The sequence below is a fragment of the Talpa occidentalis genome, unplaced genomic scaffold, assembly GCF_014898055.3.
Source record: "Talpa occidentalis isolate TD23 unplaced genomic scaffold, MPIMG_talOcc4v2.1 talOcc4.13, whole genome shotgun sequence".
Taxonomy (NCBI): domain Eukaryota; kingdom Metazoa; phylum Chordata; class Mammalia; order Eulipotyphla; family Talpidae; genus Talpa; species Talpa occidentalis.
This window is the reverse complement of record NW_023601322.1, coordinates 68,664,381-68,676,515: the sequence shown is the minus strand read 5'-3', so window position 1 is coordinate 68,676,515 and position 12,135 is coordinate 68,664,381. Positions and strand designations below refer to the sequence as shown.

Here is a 12,135-nt window from a genome sequence, read left to right as displayed (position 1 = left end):
TAATTTACTTTGCTGCAGGAGTGGAGTCAACATATCAATGGAGCAAGTCACAGTCGTCGATGCCAGCTTCTTCTTGAAATGTAGGAGTTTGAAATACCTTTAAAGCATCCTTATCGTGAATCAGAAGCAGCCACTGATTGGTTTGGGGGAGTTCATCATTTATTTGTAATACCCACAATTATTACTACATAGCTGATACTGTCTAGGAGTACTAAGTATAAAGCACATGTTCAGATCTGGCATCTTACATGGAACATTACATGCAGTGATAGTGGTACTTTATTACCTAACAATTACAAATCAAAATAATTTTTAATAGCCTTTGATACATAGAACAGATTCATAATAATATTTTCAGTAATAATAATAGATGCCCTAAAAACACCATAAGAAGGAGTGGGAAAAGAGAGAAGTCACAAGTTGTTAAGCAACTTGTAAGCAATCCTTCTGGATGTATTTTTTGTTTTTGAAATACCTTTGCTTCTGAGTTTAAGCTATTTGAGTGAAATAGAATTCCTAAAAAATCTCCCTACTTAAGTAGTTGTAATCCCCATTGTTCACTGAAGTGGCAGTTTTCACGTATGCCTAGCTCGGATGGAGCTGTCCTGTCTTTCTAGTACCACAACGTGTTCTATACTTGGTATGTAATACTGGAGGAGGGAAATTGGTCAGTAAACAAATAGAAATAATTTCAGCATACATTACTTACATTTCAAGCAATACAGAACAAGTTTATTTTCATTAATTTAGATAATTGAGCTTCTGAAGTTTTTCTTTGGAAATATGACATTTGAAAATATTTCTAACATTTAGACTCATAGCTTTACTAATAAGTCTCTTATTTTAAAGGCCAATCAAGGCTACTTTCTGAAAAGGACAGTTTTATTTTAAAGTTTATTTTCTGGTCTTTTTAAAGCTACCCAGAGTGGAATCCTGACAATGATACAGGACACACAATGTAAGTTAAAATTTTTAAGCTATTATTTGTATTGGAGATCAATGTAAGGAACTCAGGTTAAACTTTCAACATTTCATAAACAAAATTATTTTCTGATTTTCTTAATTGAAAATGTAAAATGAGTATAAGTCACTGGGTAAAAGAATTTTTTACAAACCATATTATGTAGTCATTTTTATCTTGCAGCTATTATTTTAGATTTTCCCCTATAGTTACTTCACACATAAATGCCTTTAAAGAGTAAATTATCATGGTCATTCAAGGGCATGTTAACAGTGACTTAATTGTTTCTGATGAGCTTCTTTATCATGATTTATGGTTTATGTCTTCACATTACTAGGGGCGATCCATTCATGTTGCAGCAATCCACAAATCCAGCACCAGGAATTTTGGGACCTCCACCTCCCTCATTTCATCTTGGGGGACCAGCAGTTGGACCAAGAGGAAATCTGGGTGATTATAAAATTCATGTTACCTTTCTTTCAGAAGTTTTACCATAAAAATTAATCTAGTATACATAGACAAAAGAAAGTTAATTGAAAATGTTATTCAGAAGTAACATCGCATGAAAAGACATGGTTACTTATATATTTGTAATTTTCTTGATTTGTTAAAAGAGGTCATGATTTCAGTTAAAATAACCTGTTAAAGTGTATAAATTTCAAGACTAAAAAACATGCTTTTCCCTATAAAGGTGCTGGAAATGGAAACCTGCAAGGACCAAGACATATGCAGAAAGGCAGAGTGGTCAGTACTACAGCTCTTAAATTTACAGTATTTGCTCTTTGGGGGGAATGTTAAATGGTTTTCTTAAATCCCTGCTAATTGGATATTAGCCTCTTTGGTAAGAGTTAAAATTTTAATCTTCTGTGTCCATAGATATCCTCACCTTCATTCAGTCTTAAGAACTTTGTTATTCAGTTACATATGTAATATTCAATTTAAAAATCAATGTTCAGTCTGTTTCCTAAAACCGTGAGATACCCCTGTGACATTTAATTTCCTGTGTAGATTTTAAATTTTGTAGAATGTTATGAGTTGTTCTTTCAAAAACTTAATCTGTTCTGATTAACTATAAACAGTAGAATTTATAATGCATAACCTGTTACATAACTACTTTTAAAGAGACATATTGATTTAATTTTTTTCCCCCCTTAATGGATAGGAAACTAGCCGAGTTGTCCACATTATGGATTTTCAACGAGGGAAAAACTTGAGATACCAGTTATTACAGCTGGTGGAACCATTTGGAGTCATTTCAAATCATCTGATTCTAAATAAAATTAATGAGGTATGAGTTGAAATAATAATTTATTTCCTAAAGGGATCACATGATTTTGTGTTAGAAAAAGAATTCACTGTAATCGTAAATGAATATGGAATATGATAGGGGAAAAGCCAGTAATAGTTGAAGCATGTCAATAATAGTAAATTTTAACTGATGGATTATTAATAGCTTTATAAGTTATGATCCCTAAGTAGTAAAATTCTTACTGTTAATACTCCTGTAAGAACTATAAAAGATAAGTCTATGAAGAACTATTCCAGATTTTTACCGAAAGAATGCCAATTTTTTTTTTTTTAAAGATTTGTTTGTTTGTTTGTTTGTTTGTTTGTTTATACAAGAACCGGGGTACAGGCCAGATGTGCGGGAGGGTGAGAGGATTCACCAGAGACAGAGCTAGGAAAGAACAGGCAGACTGACAAAATACACTGCTGAGGGGAACAGCGGGTGGTACATGAGAGGTCTGTCCCACCATGGGGGACCCTCGCCTGCCAGCTGGGATCAAACCAGCACTGCAGAGGTTTTAGACAGTTTCACAGCGCTGCACTCATCTGCCTGCGCCACCAGGGGAGGCCCAAGAATGCCAAATTTTTTAAATCCACTAGGCATAATCAGTGATAAACTAGTTTACTAGCACGAAGATAATAAAATCTGAGGTGGCCTTTAATAGTGAGTTAGCAGTGTTGGTCTTCTGCTTTTAGGTTCTTGAAAATGGTTTCTATTTAATGATTAAAATATATCTGGAAAGTCATTGAGCAGTGTTTTTGAAATTTTTTGTGCAATTTCAGGCATTTATTGAAATGGCAACCACAGAAGATGCTCAGGCTGCAGTGGATTATTATACAACCACACCAGCATTAGTATTTGGCAAGCCAGTGAGGGTGCATTTATCACAGAAGTATAAAAGAATAAAGGTAATTTCATTTTTTCCATATTCGTATTATGAGCCATTTAATGCATCATTTTAATATTTAAAATTATTGTGTGATAACATGGTTAATAATCTTAACTACTAAGTAATAATTAGAGCATACCACGAACGTTTGACTTACCTTTTTCCCACCCATATTTTATTAAAGAAACCTGAAGGGAAGCCAGACCAAAAGTTTGATCAGAAGCAGGAGCTTGGACGAGTGATACATCTCAGCAATTTACCTCATTCTGGCTATTCTGACAGTGCTGTCCTCAAACTTGCTGAACCTTATGGGAAAATAAAGAATTACATACTGATGAGGATGAAAAGTCAGGTAATACACATGTGGAGGTTTTGTGAAAGATTATTTCTCATTTTTTTTTTAAATATCATTTATGATAGTGATGGGGGAGTAATTTTCTTACAAGTTTTCTTAGCTCAGCAGTGGTAAGTGGTGATTTTAAGTGATGGGAGAAGCATAAGGAAAGCATTGAATAGGTAATTGAAAAAATAGAAAGTGGGAAGTAAAGATCTCTTTGCTGTAGTAACACTATTTGTTTCTATGAATTACTTCCAAAAATTTTTTATGTATGTATGGTATGCTTTTTTTTTTTTTCTTCCAGTTGTAATGTGTCATTACTGCTTTCTACTTTATACATGATTCTCTTAAATGAACTTTAATGTATTTAACTAGTTTTTAACTACAATGTTGCTGCTATGGACTTTGCAGCATGTGAATTTTTGCATATTTCTATGCATAAAATTTCAGAATTGGGATTCTGAATCCTAATACTAGCTTAATTTTGATACAAAATGTTCTTTCAAAGAGAGTGCCATTTTGTAGTCAAACTAGCATTGTCTGAGAATGCTTTGCACTGGATATTACAGACCTTTCAAATTACATGATTTTAATTTAATGGATAGATTGTTAAATGTACAGTTTTCATTTAAAAATTTCAGAATAAGGAAAGCATTTTTTTTTTTCTTTTAGCCTCTTTATTGAGGTCATTTTAAGTTTAATCTTTCAGGCATTTTAAATTTTTGTTTTTTCATTATTTTGAGTAACCTTATATGCCATTCCTTTGTAAATCTGACAAATTATACTTATGTATTGGATCATTTAACTTTTACCACTGTCTCTGTGTTAAAGATTAAATTTTCCTCGCACAGGTGGATAGAAAAAAAATAGTACTGCTCTATATTGTTCTCTGAAAAATAATGTCTTATGTTTTCTTTCTTTCTTTCTTTTTTTAAGGCCTTTATTGAGATGGAAACCAGAGAAGATGCAATGGCAATGGTTGACCACTGTTTGAAAAAGGCCCTTTGGTTTCAGGGAAGATGTGTAAAAGTTGACTTGTCTGAGAAATATAAAAAATTGGTACTAAGGGTATGTAGTATTTGATTTGTCATAATTAAATAGCTAATTTTTGTGTATGTTAAGCCACAACATTTTTTTTTAAGATTTATTTATTTATGCATACAGAGCTGGGGTATAGACCAGAGATGGGGGAGGGGGGTAAGAGGATTCACCAGAGACTGGGGAACAGAACAGGCAGATTGACTGAAATACACTGCTGAGGGGAGCAGCGGGGCGAGTCAGGAGAGGTTTGCTGTGCCATGTGGGTTTCTCCCTGGCTGGCTGGGGATTGAGCACGTGCTGCAGAGGCTACAGACAGCTTCATGGGTTGCATTTTAACCCCTTGCGCCACCAGGGAGGCCCATGCCACAACATTCTTGAACATTTTTTGTATGCTAAAATTACAGCGTTTGATTGTGAAAAAGAGCACAAACATTTTATCTTATCTAGACAGTAGCACTTTTTTTTTTTTTACCTGATGTTCTGTGAAAAAAACCTTTATTGCTTTTATATAAAATTTTGTTTAAAACAAAGTTCTAGCAGAATGTTTGAAAGAATGCCCTACTCTATTGGAACTGCTGGCTTTATAGGAAAATTATTAGAAATGCTCACATGAATCAAATGAACATTTAGTTGGCTATGTAAAGGATGATCAGTTATTAATTGGATAATTGTACATCCACAAATGCGTATTTCTAGTACATTTATTCAACTTTGAAAAATTTTGTCTTCCAGATTCCCAACAGAGGCATTGACTTACTGAAAAAAGATAAATCTCGGTAATTTCATTATATGTGTGTATTCTTACTATTAAACTTTTGTATTCCAGCTCAGGAAAATTGAAGTTTATGTTTTTTATTTCAGAAAAAGATCTTATTCTCCAGATGGCAAAGAATCTCCAAGTGATAAGAAATCTAAAACTGATGGTTCCCAGAAGACTGAAAGTACAACTGAAGGTAAAGAACAAGAAGAGAAGTCAGGTGAAGATGGTGAAAAAGATACAAAAGATGACCAGGCAGAACAAGAGCCTAACATGCTGCTTGAATCTGAAGATGAGCTGCTTGTAGATGAAGAAGAAGCAGCAGCACTGCTAGAAAGTGGCAGTTCAGTGGGAGATGAGACTGACCTAGCTAATTTAGGTGATGTGGCTTCTGATGGGAAAAAGGATCCTTCTGACAAAGCTGTGAAAAAAGAGGCAAGCACTTCAGCAGCTGCAAAGAAAAAGCTTAAAAAGGTAAAGGAAGATCTTAAATTGACTTATAATAGAGAACTGGTTTGGATAGATGTTTCATATTATTGCCCCTGGCAGGGTTAGAGAAAAAGAACTAAGTCATTTAGAAAAATGTCATATACAACCATGACATAAAAATTTAAGCTCTGCTATGAATAGATTAAATAGGGCTTTTTTAATTTTAGTTTCAAAAAATTTTGCAAAGGGAGCTTTGTAATGAATAGAATTCTTAAAACTGTATATTTATGTATGTTATAGTGGGTTACTGTGTATATAAGTATTGTTAGGCAGCCTTATGGGTGGTTCAGTTTTGGCTTTGTATAAGATGGGATATGAGTTTGCCATTAGTTAACTGACCCATGGCAAAAAAAAAAAAGTATCTCTGGTGTAAGGACTTAAGAATTAGAGCATTAAAATGTCTCTGAAGTCCCTTCCTAATTGATTCTTTCTGAGCAACATTCAGAGTTAGAAAACTAATACATACTTCCATATTTTGATGGCTTAGTCAAATAACTTGTTATTTTTTGGCTGGAGTAGATGACTGTGGCCATATATGTTTTCACACAAGCCGATAATTATTGAACATTATCTACTATAGAAAATTTTAAAGCTCTATATACTGAATTGCCTTATTCTCACAATAAAAAACCATATTCAGTAGGTAACTTTTTTCTTTTTCTTTTTTTAATTTAAAGATTGATTAAATTTATTTATGCATATAAGAACTGAGATACAGGCCAGAGGCATGGGGGGGGTGAGAGGATTCACCAGAGAGATTGGGGAACAGTACGGGCAGATTGACTAAAGTGCACTGTTGAGGGGAGTAGCATGCAAGTCAGGAGAGGTCTGCTGCACCATGTGGGTTAGCTCCCTAGGGGAGGGATCGAATTCATGCTACAGTGGCTGCGGAGAGCTTCATAGGTTGAGTCTTTTTTGTCTTTTTAAGATTTATTTTTTATTTATACAAGAACTGGGGTACAGGCCAGAAGTGCGGGAGGGTGAGAAGATTCACCAGAGACAAAGCGGGGAACAGAACAGGCAGACTAATGAAATATACTGCTGAGGGGAGCAGTGGGCACGACAGGAGAGGTCTCCTCACCATGTGGGTTGCTGCGAGGCCGGCGGGGATCAAACCGGCACTGCGGAAGCCACAGGCAGCTTCACAGCGCTGCGCTCAACCACCTATGCCACCAGGGAGGCCTTCGTAGGTAACTTTGATACCTCCATTTTTTTTTTTTTTTAATAATTTTCTCCCTCCCTCTGCCAAAGGACATCTTTTCTTTGATTCTTAAGAACTTAGCTCCTTTACTTGGGCTTTGGGACATTGTGGGGCAGCACCCACAGGTTTATAGCAAGATAGGAAGTTCTTCCAGTCATCTTGAGAATAGTTCTGACTACCTCGACATAAACGGCAAAGCCCACACGATAATATAACTTCACATGTAGCTTGGGAAAGCACACAGACATTAAAGAGACTTATTTGGATATGGCCCAGATGGCTGGGCCGTCTACTTGTTTCAAATGACAGGTTCTTAATAGCTTTGTCCTTGGGCATGCATTGGGCATGCATTCACTGTACTATTAGGTACAGTGAATAGACGGCATGTGGCTGTCTATATTTTTTTTGACAGGACTATTAGTTTTTCTTTTCTTGGTGATTCTGGAAGCAAGGACCTAAAACAACTTTATATTCATATCGTGAATGAGGACAGTGAGGCATGGACAAGTTGAATATATTGTCCATGGTCTGGGGCTAGAAGGGATGATATGCTCAGTGAAATAAGTCAGAAGGAAAAAGAAAAATATTAGGTGGTTCACTTACAGAAGAAATAGAGGAAAACCAAGCTAAGGGTTCAAAAAAAAGACAAAACTTGGCAGGCAAACTAAAGATCTGAGGCATACAGCAGGGGAAGAGAGTAGGAGAGGGGTCAAAACAGAAGGGAAGAGCACAAGGAACTATGGTGATGGCACATGGGTGTATAGTGGTGGTGGAAGATATATGGGATCTACACCTGAGGGGGGAAATCAAATATTGTACCAAAATGAACAATGTAAGAAAATTTAAAAGTTCAATCAAAAATAAAAAGTTCGCCAAGGAAAAAAAATTGCCCGTGGTCATACTGCTAAGTGACAGCCAAAATGAAAATCTAGATGTTTGATTTTTTTTTTTTCTTGTAAGTCACTAAAGTAGTTTAGACTGAGTGTTCTCTAAAAAGAGTTTTCCCTTAAGATACTGTTTGCCATAGTATATCATTCAATTACTTGATAGAATTCCTGGCAACACTGTAGTCTGAGGAATCATAGAATATGAAGATACTTAGATCATTATTTTTTACTCTGTGTGTGAGGCAAGGCTTCCACTACATAGTTTTAAAGTAAGCTAAGTTTTTTTTAAATCAGTGACTCTTGGGAGAGAGAAAAAAGTCAGTATTTGGAGAGAATGAATAAAGAAAAAGACGCTACTATCCCTTTCCCTTCAAGTAAAACAAACGGAAGGGATTCTGCAGGATAATTGTTGCAGAGTAAATTTGTCTTTCTTAACAGCGTCGTTTCCCAGGGAGTATGGAAGGTTTTGTCACTCTAGATGAGGTTGGTGATGAGGAAGATTCGGAGCTTCAGAAACTTCGTAAATCGGGCATGGCATTTAGATCTGGTGACAAAAATGATGATGGTTTGGTTGAAATTAAGGTGGACAAGATCGAGGAACTTGATCAAGAAAACGATGCAGCGTTGGAAAATGGAATTAAAAATGAGGAAAATACAGAACCAGGCGCTGAATCTGCTGAGAATGCTGATGATCCCAACAAAGATGCAAGTGAAAATGCAGATGGCCAAAGTGATGAAAACAAGGAGGACTATACAATCCCAGATGAGTATAGAATTGGACCATATCAGCCCAATGTTCCTGTTGGTGAGATTTAAGACTTTGTTGTTCTTCTCTCACCCTCCCCTAAACTTTTAAAAAATAAGATTTTAAAATTGGTCTTACTAAGCTCTGATAACATTTTAAATTAACTTTCTTTGTGCAGAACAATTTGTAAATCTTAATATATTTACTCTTCTTCTTACACATTTCCTGAATTTGTATTATCTTTTGTTACCATTCTACAATAGGCTCTTGTTCCTCCTCAAAGATTTCTGAGTATGTCACATTGCTTTCTGTTTTATCTGCTATATTTCTGCCTTTTAAGAATACTATTAGGTGGGACCTAATCAATTTAAGTACATACTATCAACTAATAAATGTCCAGGTTTGTTTTGTTTTCATTTTGTTTTAGCTTAGGCCATATTGGACTTCTCAGAAATGTTATCTCATTCAAATTATATTGACAGGAAAAAAAAAAAGATTTGAGAACACTAATTAAAATCTTTAGTTTACTGAATTTGTAAGAATGTATGTTTGTGTTCTAGGTATAGACTATGTGATACCTAAAACAGGGTTTTACTGTAAGCTGTGTTCACTCTTTTATACAAATGAAGAAGTTGCAAAGAATACTCATTGCAGCAGCCTTCCTCATTATCAGAAATTAAAGGTAAGGCTGAATCTAAGAGAGGAGAGTTCTTTTGTGAAAACTAACAAATCATGTAAGTTTATCAAAAGTAAATTGTGTAGTACCTTCTGTGGACTCAGCTCAATGCTTTTTCCTGGAGATAACATTTTTCTCTCTTTATTAATGGGCCTTAAGCAGTTAATGAGTTCCAGAAACATCTGTTGAGCCTCTTTCTGTAGTACACTCTAATTAAACAATGACCATTTTGTAATTTCTAACCATGTGATAAATTATAAACTAATTTTTCTAGTTTGAAAGATTTGAGAGGCCTGATAGCCAAGTGAAATAATAACCTTTCAGCTTTATAAAGTACCATGTCCTTCTTCATACTTGATTTTTAGTGACTCTATTATTAATAATTACACTGCATTGTTTTATGACTAACAATATAAATAAAAAAGGATAAATGAATAAAGCACAATGTAATAAATAACATTCCTATTTGGATATGTTGAAATTTGATATTTTAATTATTTCTCTAAGGCCTAAGTATTGAAATAATGCAAAAAACTTTAGGAACTTGTAATTGTAGATAAGTTTTTATTTTTTTCACATGACTTTGTTATTCAGTTACCAAACTCGACCTATGTGTTGACTAGATAGATAGATATCCTTGAATTTAGGAAATAATTCTAGTTCTTGATTTGTCACACAATGGCCTGTTGTAAGTGTTCTTGCTGCTTATGTCATTATGAATATGGAGTTTCAAAAATAGCAGCAATTTAATATATTTTATCTTGTTTGATATTGTCGTTTTGAGGGCAGAAACTGTTACCTAGAATACTGAAATACTATAAAACTGGGCTCTGGGTGCTTAATCGATTAAAATAATCTTTCTGGTATTTTCTAGCTATTGTAGTTTTCTAGATATTTGTTCTACTGAACTCTTTATTATTTCCTTCTATTTCCTTCTATTTTTAACTTTGTTTAAAAGTTATTATACAGTACAATATCTTGCTAATGGTCAATGATTTGACACCTTCCTAACTGGGGTTTTTTCTGCCTCCCCTTGTAAAGGATGTAATTGCTTTTAATCTCATCAACTTGCAGTAATTATACAGTTGATAAATTCCAACCAAAAGTAATTTGTTATTTTAGATTAGAATTTTGAATTTTTTTTGTGCTTCCATTAATCTCTTAACAGATCTCAGGTGTCCAAGAACTAGATGTTCCAGGTCTAATACAGGGGTCAGCAAGCTGTATCTGCAGACCATTTGCCCTGCTTTCGTAAAGTTTTGTTTGGAACGCAGCGGAAACCTTTCCTTTTTAAGTATTGTCAATGGTTGCTTCTATTGCTGTAACGCAGAATTAAGTAGTTTTCAACAAAGACTAAATGGCCCACATACCTAAAATACTTTATTACTGGCCCTTTAAGAAAATGCTTGCCCGCTTTTTATAGTGGGAAGGGCATTAAATAAATAACATGTCATTTTAACAGATCTGTTTTCTTGGAGGAGTTGTTCTTTGATGTCACTGTGGTCTTTACTCATTTCTGTAAGTTAGGGTTAATTGCATATTGAAATAACCAATTTTCCTTTCTTTTTTTTTTTGTCTCTTCCCCCGTGCTTTATTAGGTATCCTCCAAACCAGTTTAGTTCTGCTAATTGAATAATAAAAATGACTGCATCTTTGCAATACTGATGAGGTTATAATTAAATCACACTCTAGTCCTTAAACTTAGTTGGGAGAATATTTTATTTTGGTGCTAATCCATTTGTTACGTTTTTCTTTGATGACTTTAATCCCTACAAATTAAAAAAATTTCTTTTTTCCAGAAATTTCTGAATAAATTGGCAGAAGAGCGCAGGCAGAAGAAGGAAGCTTAAGATGTGCAAGAAGCTAATGATTTCAAAGAAAATAACGGTTCTTTGTTTTTAATGTTAACCTTTTTTAAATACAATACTGTAGGTAGAAGAAAACTATTGTACTCTTTTGTTTTAGTGGCAAAATAATAGATGTCTGTTCATGTGTTAAGTGTTATAGCAAAATTACATACATGGTTAAGTTAAAGAAGAGTTGTTTTTGTTTATTCAGAATGGTAACAGACAAGTAATTTGTAGAGACTGATTTCGTAAGCTACTTAAGACAACTTGCACCACTAAGATATGTTGAACCAGAGAAATGAAATTTAGTGATTCCAGGCTTCAAAGAAATGTCAAACTTTTGAGTCCATTCAATAAAGAACAAAACCAATTGTATTTTTATTACTTTCATCTGAAACATTCCACATTTTAACCTGAGCCTTGCAGGCTTTTCATTTGGAGTTGGAAGCTTTTTTGGTTGTGTTTTGCTTTTGGAGATCTTCATTAATATGAGAGTCGCAATTAAAATGCAGGTGCAGTTTTCTTTTATTGTCATGCTGTTGTTTAGGTAATAAGTAAATTGGCTTTAGATTTTGTAATTTTTCCCCTAAGTTCCTGCTAGATTTCGTATTCTAGTAGTCAATGTATTTTCAGTGAAATGTAAAAATTCCCGTTCTCTTTGACCAGTATTAATTTCTTGAGATCATATTGCTTGTCACTTGAATCCTGTAGCTGTCATACATATGGTATAAGCAAGATTTGATTTTTTGAAGTGTGTAGACCATCTCTTCATATTTTCAAGATGTAATTTTACATTTCTGCATTTTAAAAAGTTTGGCCGTAATCTAGACGCACGCTTCTAATTCATATACCTGCACATATGACCTTTGTGAACAGAAATTTGCATGTATAATCTGTGTTTACTTGTAACTTTCTGGTTATATACTGCTTATATCTGTGGATTCAAGTTTCTGAAGTGAATACCAATAAAAAAAAACCTAGGCCATGTTCATTGGTTATACATGTTTGGAATGTTAA

General features: G+C 34.3%; 1 protein-coding gene across 11 annotated transcripts in view; it reads left to right on the top strand.

The window, feature by feature from the left end:
- Nucleotides 1-12,135, top strand: part of MATR3 (matrin 3) — a 46,594-nt gene extending 34,459 nt beyond the window's left edge. For 6 of the 11 annotated variants that reach the window (XM_054694338.1, XM_037509190.2, XM_054694340.1 and 3 more), the window contains 13 exons: nucleotides 19-80; nucleotides 917-958; nucleotides 1,299-1,411; nucleotides 1,653-1,705; nucleotides 2,124-2,249; nucleotides 3,032-3,157; nucleotides 3,323-3,490; nucleotides 4,412-4,543; nucleotides 5,249-5,292; nucleotides 5,378-5,747; nucleotides 8,289-8,655; nucleotides 9,156-9,277; nucleotides 11,071-12,135. In XM_054694338.1, the coding sequence (XP_054550313.1) occupies nucleotides 19-80; nucleotides 917-958; nucleotides 1,299-1,411; nucleotides 1,653-1,705; nucleotides 2,124-2,249; nucleotides 3,032-3,157; nucleotides 3,323-3,490; nucleotides 4,412-4,543; nucleotides 5,249-5,292; nucleotides 5,378-5,747; nucleotides 8,289-8,655; nucleotides 9,156-9,277; nucleotides 11,071-11,121 (1,776 nt within the window). In that variant the 3' untranslated portion in view covers nucleotides 11,122-12,135. The remainder of the gene's footprint in view (nucleotides 1-18; nucleotides 81-916; nucleotides 959-1,298; nucleotides 1,412-1,652; nucleotides 1,706-2,123; nucleotides 2,250-3,031; nucleotides 3,158-3,322; nucleotides 3,491-4,411; nucleotides 4,544-5,248; nucleotides 5,293-5,377; nucleotides 5,748-8,288; nucleotides 8,656-9,155; nucleotides 9,278-11,070) is intronic. The other 5 variants (XM_054694339.1, XM_037509192.2, XM_037509196.2 and 2 more) reach the window with 2 other exon arrangements.